The 12610-nt window shown below is 35.5% G+C and overlaps 1 protein-coding gene across 3 annotated transcripts in view; it reads right to left on the minus strand.

Moving 5' to 3' along the window:
• Positions 1-12610, minus strand: part of BCKDHB (branched chain keto acid dehydrogenase E1 subunit beta) — a 111011-nt gene that overhangs the window by 66937 nt on the left and 31464 nt on the right. For all 3 annotated transcript variants that reach the window (XM_021391159.1, XM_021391161.1, XM_021391160.1), the window contains exons 7-8: positions 11570-11667; positions 8685-8795 (exon numbers count right to left, since the gene is read on the minus strand). In XM_021391159.1, coding sequence (XP_021246834.1) covers positions 8685-8795; positions 11570-11667 — 209 coding nt within the window. The remainder of the gene's footprint in view (positions 1-8684; positions 8796-11569; positions 11668-12610) is intronic.

Raw genomic sequence — 12610 nt, forward strand, 5'->3', positions numbered from 1 at the left:
TTGCTGAAATAATGAACCAGTTTATTGGAAATGGTAAACAGAAAGTCACTTACTCTTTAATTCAAAATAACTTCAAATTTGCAGTAAAGCTATTTATAGGCCCCTTTTCTGCAAATCTTCCAAACACAGCACAATGGGGAACTTTAGAATTGAGGTAACATGTCAGTAAGTGCACCACAAACGTTGGAGATAATAATAGAGTATAGACTGGCACTCTGTGGTAATCTTTGACCACACATTAAAAAAGTGGTTTTACTGTTTTGTCATTTGCCGCCCATGTAAATTTTACTAAAAATAGTCGTTTGTTTTTTTTTTTTAACTGGATGTAGAAATCATAATGCAAACTTCAAAAGCATTATTTATACTGTAACCAATTTAAAACTGTAACTTATTTATACTGCATTTGTACTGGTTATAAATTACTTCTTACTGTTTTTCTCATCTGGAAAGTTTGATTAGCGTCCTCTGTAAACAATAACTTGTAAGCTAGAAGACCTGAACCAAAGTATTGCTCTGACTCATGGCATGCTGCATTGCTGGTCTAAGTAATGTGACTATGATTTAGACAGTATATTGTTCCGACAATTAAGTACCTCACATATGGTTCAAGTGGAAAAAAAAGACTGAATCACAAAATCTGAAAATGACATCACTACAAGTATTTTGTAATGCCGGCACTCTTTTCTCTTGATGAATTGAGGCCAAATAAATGAAATCCCTGCATACCACCTGTTTTTAAAAATCAATAAAGATTATTGTGTAACAGGTAAGTTATAGAGCAACGTGCTGTATAACAGTGATACCTATCAATGCTACACTGTCACACAGGTAAAATATTTCAAGTAAAAAGGGAGCAAGTTGACGAGTGAAAGTGAAAATGGAAATTGAATGAAAATTCCAGTTATATATTCTCTGTACTGTAGCTACTGAAATGTCCACTAAACCATTTAAATAATGCAAGTCTGCTTTTCTGAAACATATATATCAGTTTCAGGTAATTCAAATTTGCACTAGTAGCAACAGGTTTAAATATCAAAAGACCACAATACAAGCACAAAGAGCTAGAAAAAATTTCAGTCACATTTATTCAAAGGGAAAAAGAAAAGATTTCCAGGCCCACCATTTCCATCCATTAAACCACTAGTGATGATAATCCATAAGCTTCATTTTACAACATTTTTCATGACCAGCCAGTAACTTTTTGTTTCTTTTCATGAATTCACAGGCAAAGCAAAGTATACACCATAGTCCAGGTAATTTCTGTTCTATACCATCATATGAAGTGAAATAATATTGACACCATATTTGAGGACAATGTAAGTTACATGCAATGAAAAGCAAATCACATCTATATAAAAGTAGCAATAAATAACTTATTAATTCAACATATTAAATTCTTACAGTGCGTCAGAGCCTTCCAGCCTTCCAAAGATCCGTAACAAGACAATTTGATACAGGCAAGTACACAGGGCAACAATTGTTTTCTACCATAATGAGAAAGTTTGGTAGTCAAGTACTCAGGATTTGATGCATTAATTCAGCTTATGAGTTTTGCAGGGAAATAGTTAACTCAAAAAAGTTACAAAAGACTCCAGAGATTTCAGTAGTACCAGGGATTTTTAGTTCTTCTTGAAGGCATATGACAACAAGTGCATTCGACGAGCGTTTTATGGAGATCTGAACTGCTTTTTTCTTTTTTCCTATGGACAAACTAACTTACAATAACTTGAAATGTTCATGAAAATATGCCTTAAGTTATGAGACCTGGGGGATTTTAATAGTAATGGTAGCAGTGACTCAACAGAAGAAGTTACCATAAAATATACTGGGTTTACTTAGAAGAAATCCTTTGATTTTGGTGGGTGATTTTGAGTAGCACGCCAAAATTAAAAGCAGTCCAAAAATGTAGGCTCTTCAGCACAAAACAAAGGCAGTACAGAAGATAAAAGGTATCTCCAGCCCCACATTAGCAGCAGTGGAAAATGTAACAGCACAATGAAAACTAAGTTTAATCAATACATTTATCTGACCAGAGCTTAGCCTACCAGCTAGAGCTGTAAGAGCTTTAGTAAACCTTAACGGTTAACAAAGATCTTATTATAAAATCAAAGAATACTTACATTTGGAAATCTCTGCAGTCTATCTAGTACAATTACGATCAGTGCTGATTGCCTTCATAGAAAGCTAATCAATATTGACTGTCAAAAGAAAAATACTTACAGCAAGCCAAATATAATGCATTATGCTATTACACAGTAATTCGGTAAAGAGCAGACTGAATCATCAAATTACTTTAAAAGCTCCAGAAGTACTGCAGAAATACTTCACCTCAGATAGTTTAGCTTTAAGTTTAATAATGGACAAATAGTAAGAATCTATAATATCTGAATCCTCGAAAAGTAGTTTAGAAAAAGTAGCTGGTTCAACTAAGTGATAATAACAGGCTAAATAGCTGCAGACATTTAAAGGAAGGCGATACTGTTGAGAAGTAATAATTATCTACATGGAAGAATGATTCATATATGATTACTATTGTGGAACTTAATCCCAACTACAATTAGAATTCAATCAGCATCTATGGAAAACACACACACACACACATTGGAGCTATAAAATACCTTCTAACTATAGACTAAGCATCATTACTCATTCACTTGCATAAGCCCCTTTAAATCTGAAGCTTGTAATATGGAATGTGGGCAAAAGCGAAAAGGTTTCACGAGGAATTCATGGACCATATTATCAACACAATGTTCAACATTAACAGAAACAACACACAAATACCTCTTTTCCTTTTCTCTATTCAAGGGGGTTGTGTGGTATTTTTTGTTTTTGTTTTTAAATAATCTGACTCCTACTCTAGTACCACTTGTCAATACATATATGAAAATTAGACAAGTGAATTTTACATTAGAAGGAAGAAAGGAGAAGAAAAGGAGCTATACAAGTATCTCAGCGTTGAGGTACTTCCTTGAAACAGTAACAAGGTTTCCATTTTAAACTTTCCTGAAATATAGAAGAGTAAAAGATGTGAATAATTCATTTATAAATGGTTCTATATATTCTCATAACTCAGAAATGACTACTTCACGGCATGGTTCCAGAGTTCTGCTTCTGTCAGCCAAACAATAGCCTATGACATGCTCTCAATCAAAGTACAAGATGACCAAAAGAAACAAGTTCCTCATGGAAACAGTGACAAAGTTAACTGTCATCATGTGAGTAGTATAATCTTAATCACACTTCATAGGTACAAGCATCCATTTAGTACAAAATCTAAGGAGCAACAAGTAAAATGGCAAAAGATCAAGAATAGATAGCCAAGAAATATAAATTTGATCCCAGGATACCTGCATTGCAATTGCACAGTTCAGTGCCTGGAGTATGTAGTTAAAAAAAAAAAAAAATCAGGCTTGCTGATCCTGATTTTCCTTTATTCACAATCCAGTTAGATGAAGTAAACATAAAGGAATGGGAAGAACAAGCTGGAAGACCAGCAGATCATTAAGTCTGCTAGGCCTGTAAGATATACGATAGCAGGAATCCACTGCTAACAATTATACAATCACTTCAATGATAGTGACTGACAAAATGCTACCTGCACATCAAGGAGAAAGCTTTAATGCATACTGTAGCAAACCACTCCCATCAAGTACCCCTGATGGAAAGCATGCTTACAGTTTTCTCTAACCCACCCCACGGTGCTGGGTTATCCGCAAGCTCCCACTGCTGCTGCTTTCACTTTTGCTCAAATTTCTCTTTCCAATGAGTGCAGATGTTTTTTTCAGACTGCCAAGTATTTATGCTGACCTGATGGGAGGTCTGCAAAAACTTTTCAATAGCAGAGCAAAGCAACCCTAAGTGCCCAGAAGAGCATAAACTCCTCACTTTTCTGTAGAATACTGTCTTAAGAAAATCAATTTCACAGTTGCTATCCATTGATAATGTCGATTCATAAACTAATTTTCTGCAAAGACATTATTTTTCTGCAAAATGCACAAAGTTGTATCACAGTTACACAAGCTCTCAATAATCCAGTCTTTAAAAATGTCTTTAAAACCGCAGTTCAGTCTACAGTGCCTTCATTACTAAGTCATAAACGAATAACTCAGCATTTCCTTGCATTACAGTAGGAACAGTTCAGAGACCATTAGGATATGACTAATTGGGAAATAAATGCAAATCTTCATCATTACGCATAGGAAATACTTGCCTTCTAAATAATACATAAGTACAGAAAAGTGCAGTTAAAAATTTGCGCTTCCAAAAGTGAAATTTACTGAACAATTTAGTTCTAATCTATTTAAAGTTTAAACAACACACTTGGTTCAATACCGGGAGAGAAAAATATAGAATCTCCTACAGTCCCTTAGGAGTATTTCACTCTGAGCTAGATTTCCTACTTCCAGTAACACAGGCATTCCAGTACTAAAAAAAAAACCACTACAACCACAGAATTTTACCCCGAGTGTGACCAGTGAAGCACTGGGAGGTGTGCCATTGCCTCTTTAATCAATACCACACCATCCAACAGCTCAGAGACAGAAATCCGCACACTCTAATCTCTCCAAAGCTTCAAAGCAAATCTGTTAAGCATAATGAAGAAGAAAAAAAAGTATCTGAAAGAACAATTTCTGGAAGGAAGAAAAGCATCTTTAAACATTTTGTAGGTTGTAAAGAAACAAATTTTAGAGATATTTTATAGATATTTCATATACATTTCATGTTTCTGTTTTTGGAACAGCACCCTTCACAGCAGAGTGCTCTTCCAGTAATAATAAGGCAGCTGCTCAGTCAAGCAGTAGGAAAGCATTACCACTCTGTACAGCACTCTTCGTTGTGGCTGCACTGAGCCTGGAAGCCTACATGCCATGCAACAGCCAGGGAGTCAGCAGAGCAGAGACAAGGCAGAGCTGTGGTGATCAGCAGCATGTGTTGAGAAGCACACTGACTTCACCAGTTTGCATTTCCAGTTGAGCGTATAGAGATCACTCCTGACCCCAGCTCCTTCATATACAAATTAAAGACACAAAAGTAGGACTGTGATGTTAGAATAAGCACAGGGAACACTCAGTACAGTAAGAAAGCAAGCAAAAAGAATGTGATCATTCCTGTAAGGAGGACATCAAAAAGAATAGGTCCCTCTCATCTTCATTTTCAGAATACTATTCTTTATTAAAAGGGTGCAAAGACATAAAAATTTAACTGGCAGATTCAACTAGTGACATTTCCACTGTGATTTGAATTTCCTGAGAAGCTAAGGCCTTGTTTATGTGATAGCTAGCTCAAACCTAATTGTTAACCAGAAAATTGAAGTGACACATTAAAAAATGTTGCTGTCATCAAAGGAAAATGAAAGTCAAAATCTTCCAAAAAAAAGTTTATCTGGAACTAAATTCAAAAATTTCAGAAAAATAATCAATTCAGAAATTAGTTTTCTAAGCACATGAACACTTAGATGTGAAGTTTAGAAAGGACATCACATCAGCCTTTCATGGCATTGAACATATCAAACAACAGAGCCACAGAGATCATAATTTCAACTGTTTGAAATTTGTTCAAAATGACAAATTTTGATTAAATACAGACAACTAAGGGACATACTGCATTTTATGCAGTTTGAGCTTTTTTTACCTGTTTGCATTTCTGTGAAAAGCAATAAAGTATTTCCTGCATCTCTTTTAAGTTGCCAACACATAAAAAAAATATATTTCTCTTGATCCAGAGTAAGAATGTTATTCTTCAAGAATGCTATGGAATCTTGGAACAAGCCACATCAGTTTTCAGGGGCTAGGAACTTTATTCATTGCTTTTATGTAAAGAAGCACTTCTTCATTTCTCAAGAATCTTTCCCAAGTTAAACAGCAATGAAGCCCTATATAAAGAAATTGTATTTATACACATACACACAAATTCTTTGATTTTATCTCTGCAAAGATTTTAAACCAGCCAAATGCCTGATTCCTTTCTGTCAGCAGTGGGTATCATCTCTCAGATGAATAATGAAGGTGGGACTTATCCTTCCTGACTTTGCACTTCATCAAGGCTCCCTTGATTTTTAATCCCAAGACATTTCTAGAGAGCACTATTTCATACCACAATAGGCTGCTGAAATTGCCGAGATGAATGACTCTCAGCAGATATCCTTCTCAATTAACTCTATGAGCTATTGTCACAAGCTCAGATTTCAATACCCTTATCTCCTCCTCATGCAGATGACAAATGTTAACCTATTTCAAAATTAAATATGATATCAGAACCCTGAAAATGCCAAGAAAATATCAGTAAAAATTGGCTTAAATTCTTATTTACGTTTCCTCATACTTATCCATGTTGTATTTATGTTTCACTCAGAGCCATATGTTTATAAACATGCTCAAAGGAGCCGTGTTAAGTATAAGCAGCTGCTTAACTTGGCTAAAAAGAGGCCTCTGGTGGCAGTTGCAAAGTATAGCTACTCAAAGTTGCAAGAAATACGTATTTTGGTAACATAGCTTTCAGTATATACATTTCTATATAGAAAATATAATGAAGCAGTTATCTTCCCAGTGAAAATCTGGATTAATTACTGCTCATCTCCAAAGCAGTAACCACTTCAGTCCACCCATCCTCATTTCAACACTACAGCTGTCAAATCAGTCTTAATGCTGCATGTATTTTCAGTTAAGTAAAGCATTTCATTCCTGCTTATTCCCTAAGACCCACCATGAAGGCTCCTTAATTTTGTTTAAGAAAATTATATAGATTAGGAAAATCCAGTGCAATATTTCAATATAAAACCATAACATTTCTTGGATAAGAATAAAATAAACCTGCAGATTAAAACATATTACACAAGCAAATGCATAACACTTCTACAAAATTCAGTTCCTTTATTATAGGCTAATGACTTTGACCCACAGAAAACGCTGGTCCCTTACAAGTCAGTGCCAAAATTTTGGCATGTGATTAGTAACAAGAATATAGCCTACAAAAAGTTAGATAAGCCTCCTGCCTTCTATGAAGAGGCAGCAGACAGGAGAATTGTGATAATGCACAGAATTGTACTGGAAATGTTAAGGGTTGTGTGAACAAAATGCGAGTGGAAATATGCGTATAGGAATTGGAAGCAGCAGACCAAGGACTGAAATAACAACCCGTACTGAGAGCAAAGTACACCGCTCCCAACAGTAAAACCGAAATACGTGGTTTTACACCAAAACACAAAGTCTGTTCTCTGATAAGCCCTCAGTACAGACTGCTCATCAGCAGAAGACCCCGTATGCCAGCACAGCAGAATGGCACCCAGGTTGCTGCTTATCACATACACCATCCTTTTCCTCAGCATCCAACAGGAAAAAGATTACAGACGTATTTCAAACACATACATAATGTGAGGAAAAACAAAAACTTCACCTAAGATTTATAGAGGTTGACGTAAGTGAAGCTTGAACAAAAGATAGCCTTGTAGCAGCTGATGATTTGCTTATTGGTTGGACTGGAGCATGACCGGTCTCGTTACCTAGTAGGAGCCCACAAACAGGACTTAAGCAGTCCCAAGGGCACCTGAGAACTTTCTCTGGCATGGACAAATTTTCTACTGCTCTCTCAGTCCTTAATGATGGCACCTCAGGAAGGGAATAACTGAAGAACAGTAAGTCCTGAAACTGGAACTGACCCTGAAAGCCACTGCCATTTACAACTGAATTAAGGAGTTTCTCTTGGGATGAGGTGACAGCAAGCAGCTACAGCTATCATTTCCATCTTTCTGCTTATGTTAGATATTACCTACCTTAAAAGCAGCGCAGGGTACAAAAGAAGTTAAAAACTTGCAGTGTTGCATAGTATCAAATACAAACTACTAATTATTTCCAGTTGAACAAGCAGACAAGAAAAATATAAAAAGATAATTCAATGTTTCTCCCACTAGACAGGCCAGTCTGCATACATAATAACATAAAAGCAATGCTAAAAACATACATTATTAGACATTTGTTATAATACAGCATCTGCTCAGCCAACGGGGACTATTCTTCAAGAAATAACTCACTTTAAATTCTTAATACTAAACTTGTTAAAAAAATCTAAAGCAACATGTTCCATCTTTTTTATTTATGCAGCAATTATTTTGAAAGACTATTAGGACGGCAAATAAGCTGAAGATCTTCACAGAGTATCCATTTCTGAAGAACAGATTTGCAAAATGTTGTAGAACTACAGCTCTGCGTTTCCTGTACATAACCAAGTTTCTTTCCTGATTGCATTTCAGTGCAGATCCAATTCAATGAAATAGACTTAACTGCTCTTTCAGAGAGATGCTTTGATTTCATGGCATGACAACTCAAGTTTTTAAAAAAGGGGGAAAAAAAATTAACATTTTGGTTAATTTTGATTTGTCTACAAGGGCTTGTAAAGGATTTATTAGAAATAACTGAAATAGTGCATGGAAGTTTCTCTTCATATTCATCATTTCAACTCATTTCATTTTTTACTGATAGAAAGCACATCCAAGTAGTATGAAGTACACTGGAAACAAACACTGCAAATGCTTCGAGTGAAAATCAGACTTTTAAGAAGCAACATATAGATCCATGTTTAAATACACAACAATTTAGATCTTAAAAGAAACATAAAATACAAAGTCATTAGTATTTATATTGTTTTTGTTTCATTTTTTTTTAAATTAACATACATCATTTTCTTACCTTGCAAATAGTCTCTGTATCCCAGGGTAAGATGGTCCTCAGATCAATAACTTCACAGGACACCCCCAGCTTTTCCTGAGCCATCTCTGCAACCTCTTTGATCACATGTACCTGAAAAGGCAATGTATTATTATAAGTAAAATATAATTTCCGTTTGAGATGTTCTAAATTACACATACTGAATACATACAGTGATTTAACGTTACCTGCATTTTTAGCAGAAAACATTTTATTTAGTAATCTAATCAGTTCTTATTACTCATTTCATTCTTCTAGTTTAGTCCTCACATTATTCTTTGCATTTCAGCATTACTTCAAAAAAAAAAAAAAAAAAGAAAGAAAAAAAATTCAGTGAAGGATCACTGAAAACAAAACTGTTACTTTCTAGAAAAGTATTCTTCACTGAGCAGTATCAGGCCTCAATATTTTATTACTGCAGTCAGCTTGGTTTTTAGGATAAGATTTTTCTCAAGACTGTATCTAAACCAATATCCAAATATCAGTCATGTATTTTAATACATAATTTCCTGATATGATATTGTTAATAAATTCTGGTGTAGTCCTCATTGTCAGAGGGTTCGAAGGTTTCATAATGCAGGTTGGGACTGAGGTACCCCACCTCCCTTGAGCAACTGTTAGGCACAGTTCAGGGGATGGAGGCCAAGGACCACCCCCAACAAGAAGTTTTGATGAGGTCCCCTTGGTCTGGGAGACAACAGCATTTAATAATATGGACATGGTGAGATGGCATTAACTGCTGGGGGATCAAAGGGCTGTGGTTAGTATCACACAGAGCAAAAATCTATGCTGAAACAAGATGATTAAGGATTTAACATGAACTTGTATTACACCAGTAGGAATAGCTAAACATCAGAGGACTGCTTAAAAGATAAATCATAAAAAAAGTATTGTAACAGTAAAAAGAAATAGCTTGCAGTGTTTTTGTTCAAACTTCTAACATATCAGCGGCTGTAATGGTTTCAGAGTTTTCAGTGTGACACATGGGAAGGATGTTTTTGCCATTTCTATGATGCATCAGTTAAAATATTTGCCTAGTTCACAAGGGATAAGGATTAGTTAATGACCATGAAACACTGAGTACAACTGGAGAGGAACTAAAAGCCTTGATTGCCCTTCATTAGTATAACTCAGGAAAGCACGCATCAGGTAACCTCACTAGGGCAGCAGCTGCCAAGCAACTACCTAGCACACAAAAACTACAAGAAGTAACCACTCAGTATGTGTGATCACTATCTGCCTAGTGAAAATAAACTTTGGATTTGTTGGTTCTACTGTACACGTAGCCATCAAGTTCCAAGTTTATGCACACTGCCTGCAAATACAACACAAACTCACTTGCAGAAGTCTGACACATACAAAACATGCTGTATTTTCTGCTTACATGCTAAGTGTCATCGGAGAGATATGCTCAACAGTTCTGGTATAAACCAACACAGTGCACATCCTCCATGTGATGTACATGCTCATACTTCTGCCAAGAAATCCTGAAAGAGGGAGAAGTCCTACATAACAGTCCCCCATTCGGTATTACACGGCCACACCCATAGTTAAGTCAGATCCTAAATCCACATTAGGGCTGTACATCAAAACAATTGTCTGTCTCAACACTCAGCTTACGTTTTGCAAGCTCTAAAGCACAGTTCTTTGAAAAGATGTCATTCTAAGTCCACTCCACATGACTGTAGGATATTATTTTAATTGCTTTCAACAGTTTTATAGCCAATACTAAAGTGACCTTTGAAATATAACTTCTTTATGGTTATTTATTATTTCAGTTTTGGGGAGCATGATGAATATTAAGATTTCATCCAAATGGAGCCGGCATTATCTAGGAAATATATGCAAGCACTTTCAAAAGGGAACAAGAAGAAAAGTATAAATTGTTTTCTGCTCAAGAAATAAGCACAAGTAAAGATATCAGAGTAGTCTATAATTTAACACCAGTGCACCAACTAGTAGGAATAATCACAGATATAAAGAAGTTTTCTTGTCCACTAAATGCTTGACCTATCACACGAAAGCAATGAAGATTACAGATTTCAAACAAAAAGCAAAAAAAAAGAACCAACTCAACAGATCAACACTACTGCAATGAAAGTGACAACACTCCCTTCCTCGAACAGCTTCCCAGACACATAATTAAGCCAGGAAAATAGCAATTTTCTAAATTACAGGTTAAAGGCACTGAAAAGATTTTTCTGGTAATTCCAATCTAGACTAAAATTTGTTTTCTATCATTCTTCATCATGAATGCGTCTAGGTTTTTTGTATGGTTTTGTTCTTACTATTTCTTTTTTTAATATTTAAACATCTTACTTGGGTACAGGAGGAGCTGAATCATATTCTTGAACAGCTTTGAAAATAAACCATCAGAACCAAAGCTACCTTTATTCATATTAAGAGTTTAAAATTACCTAAATTTTGTATATATTTCAACTCTCTGCATAAAGGCAACCCCAGACTGACTGCACTACTTTTAAATTGTGCAGTAAAAATCTATACTTTTCTTTCAACATATAGCTTTCAACTGTCCTTCCCATTGCCTTCTTCAGAGTCACATCCCACTGCCACATTCTTAAAAGTGTAACTTTCATAACCATACATAAATCATCAACGTCCAGCAGAGGTTCCACACTTCTCCCACATTTCCAGTGTCAGCTTCAACAAAAAATGAGTAAAATCTTACACATTAAAAAGCAGTTTTCATATAAACAGAAATAAAGAGAATCATTCATTCAATTTTGTACCAATGGAAGACATACAAAGTTTACTGTCTGGCGCTTGAGACTGAGTACACAATTCAGCTCCTGGCCCTTAACCTGGGCTCTGATGGACAACAAAGAGCTTCAAAGAACCTTACTGACCTGCGTGCCCCAAGCAACCAGTGTCACATCACTGCCTTGCCGCAGCACTTCAGCTTGAGACAGAGGAATGTTGTAGGGCTCCACAGGAACTTGTTCCACTGAAGAACATAAAAAACTAAGTGAAAAATAAGCATGAGATTCTTTTACTGGTCAGTGCTATCCCATAAAAACATAGACTGAACTTTTTTCTTAACAGTAATGCTATTTAAAACAATATACCAAATCACATTATGAATTATCCTTTATTTCAGAGGTTTAGCTACAATTAAAAATATTTTAATTATAATGTATTGAATGCATTCAGTGCAATGTTTCTTTTCACACAAAAAGATACACATACACACCATTGTAGCAATAGATCCTGCTGTTCACCAAGTCAGTGATATTAGCATCAGATTTGGAAATAGACATTGCTATAATGGTTTAAATTCAGTTCATTTGAACACGCATCAACATAGCCTTGAAATCACACTTCAATATTCAGAGAAAAAACTGTCGGCACTCTCCTGCTCTCTACTAAGAACTACGCTCCACAGTTTTTCAGTGAACTGATAGGAAAAACAGCTTTCAGAGTCTACACAGAATCTGTCACAGGAACTTCTGATGATAGCAGTTTTAACCGACTCAAATATTTAATTCACCAAAAATACATTACAATTAGAGTAACTAGAAAAAAAAGTAAGCATCTCGCCTTCACTATAACACTGAAGATGGTTCCACTCAAATTTGTACCCATTCAATAATTTGTAGATGAAAACATCTTAGGTCAGCTGTTAGAACTTAGAATCAAAGTTGAACAAATTTATTTCCTGAAGTTCTGACAAAGAATCCAACCAAGCGGCTCCACCAGGAAAAATTAAGCATCTTATGTTTTCTCTCATTCACACAGCAGATCCAATGCAAGTGGTTCTTTCCTGGCTTATACATTAGGAACATATCTATTTTTAATAAATCAAGTAGTGAATAGTTGAATAGTTTTCTAAATTACATCTTTTCTTTTCCCCCCACCAGAGATGGTATACAAACACCAAGTGCTACACA

The sequence above is a fragment of the Numida meleagris genome, chromosome 3 (assembly GCF_002078875.1).
Source record: "Numida meleagris isolate 19003 breed g44 Domestic line chromosome 3, NumMel1.0, whole genome shotgun sequence".
Taxonomy (NCBI): Eukaryota; Metazoa; Chordata; class Aves; order Galliformes; family Numididae; genus Numida; species Numida meleagris.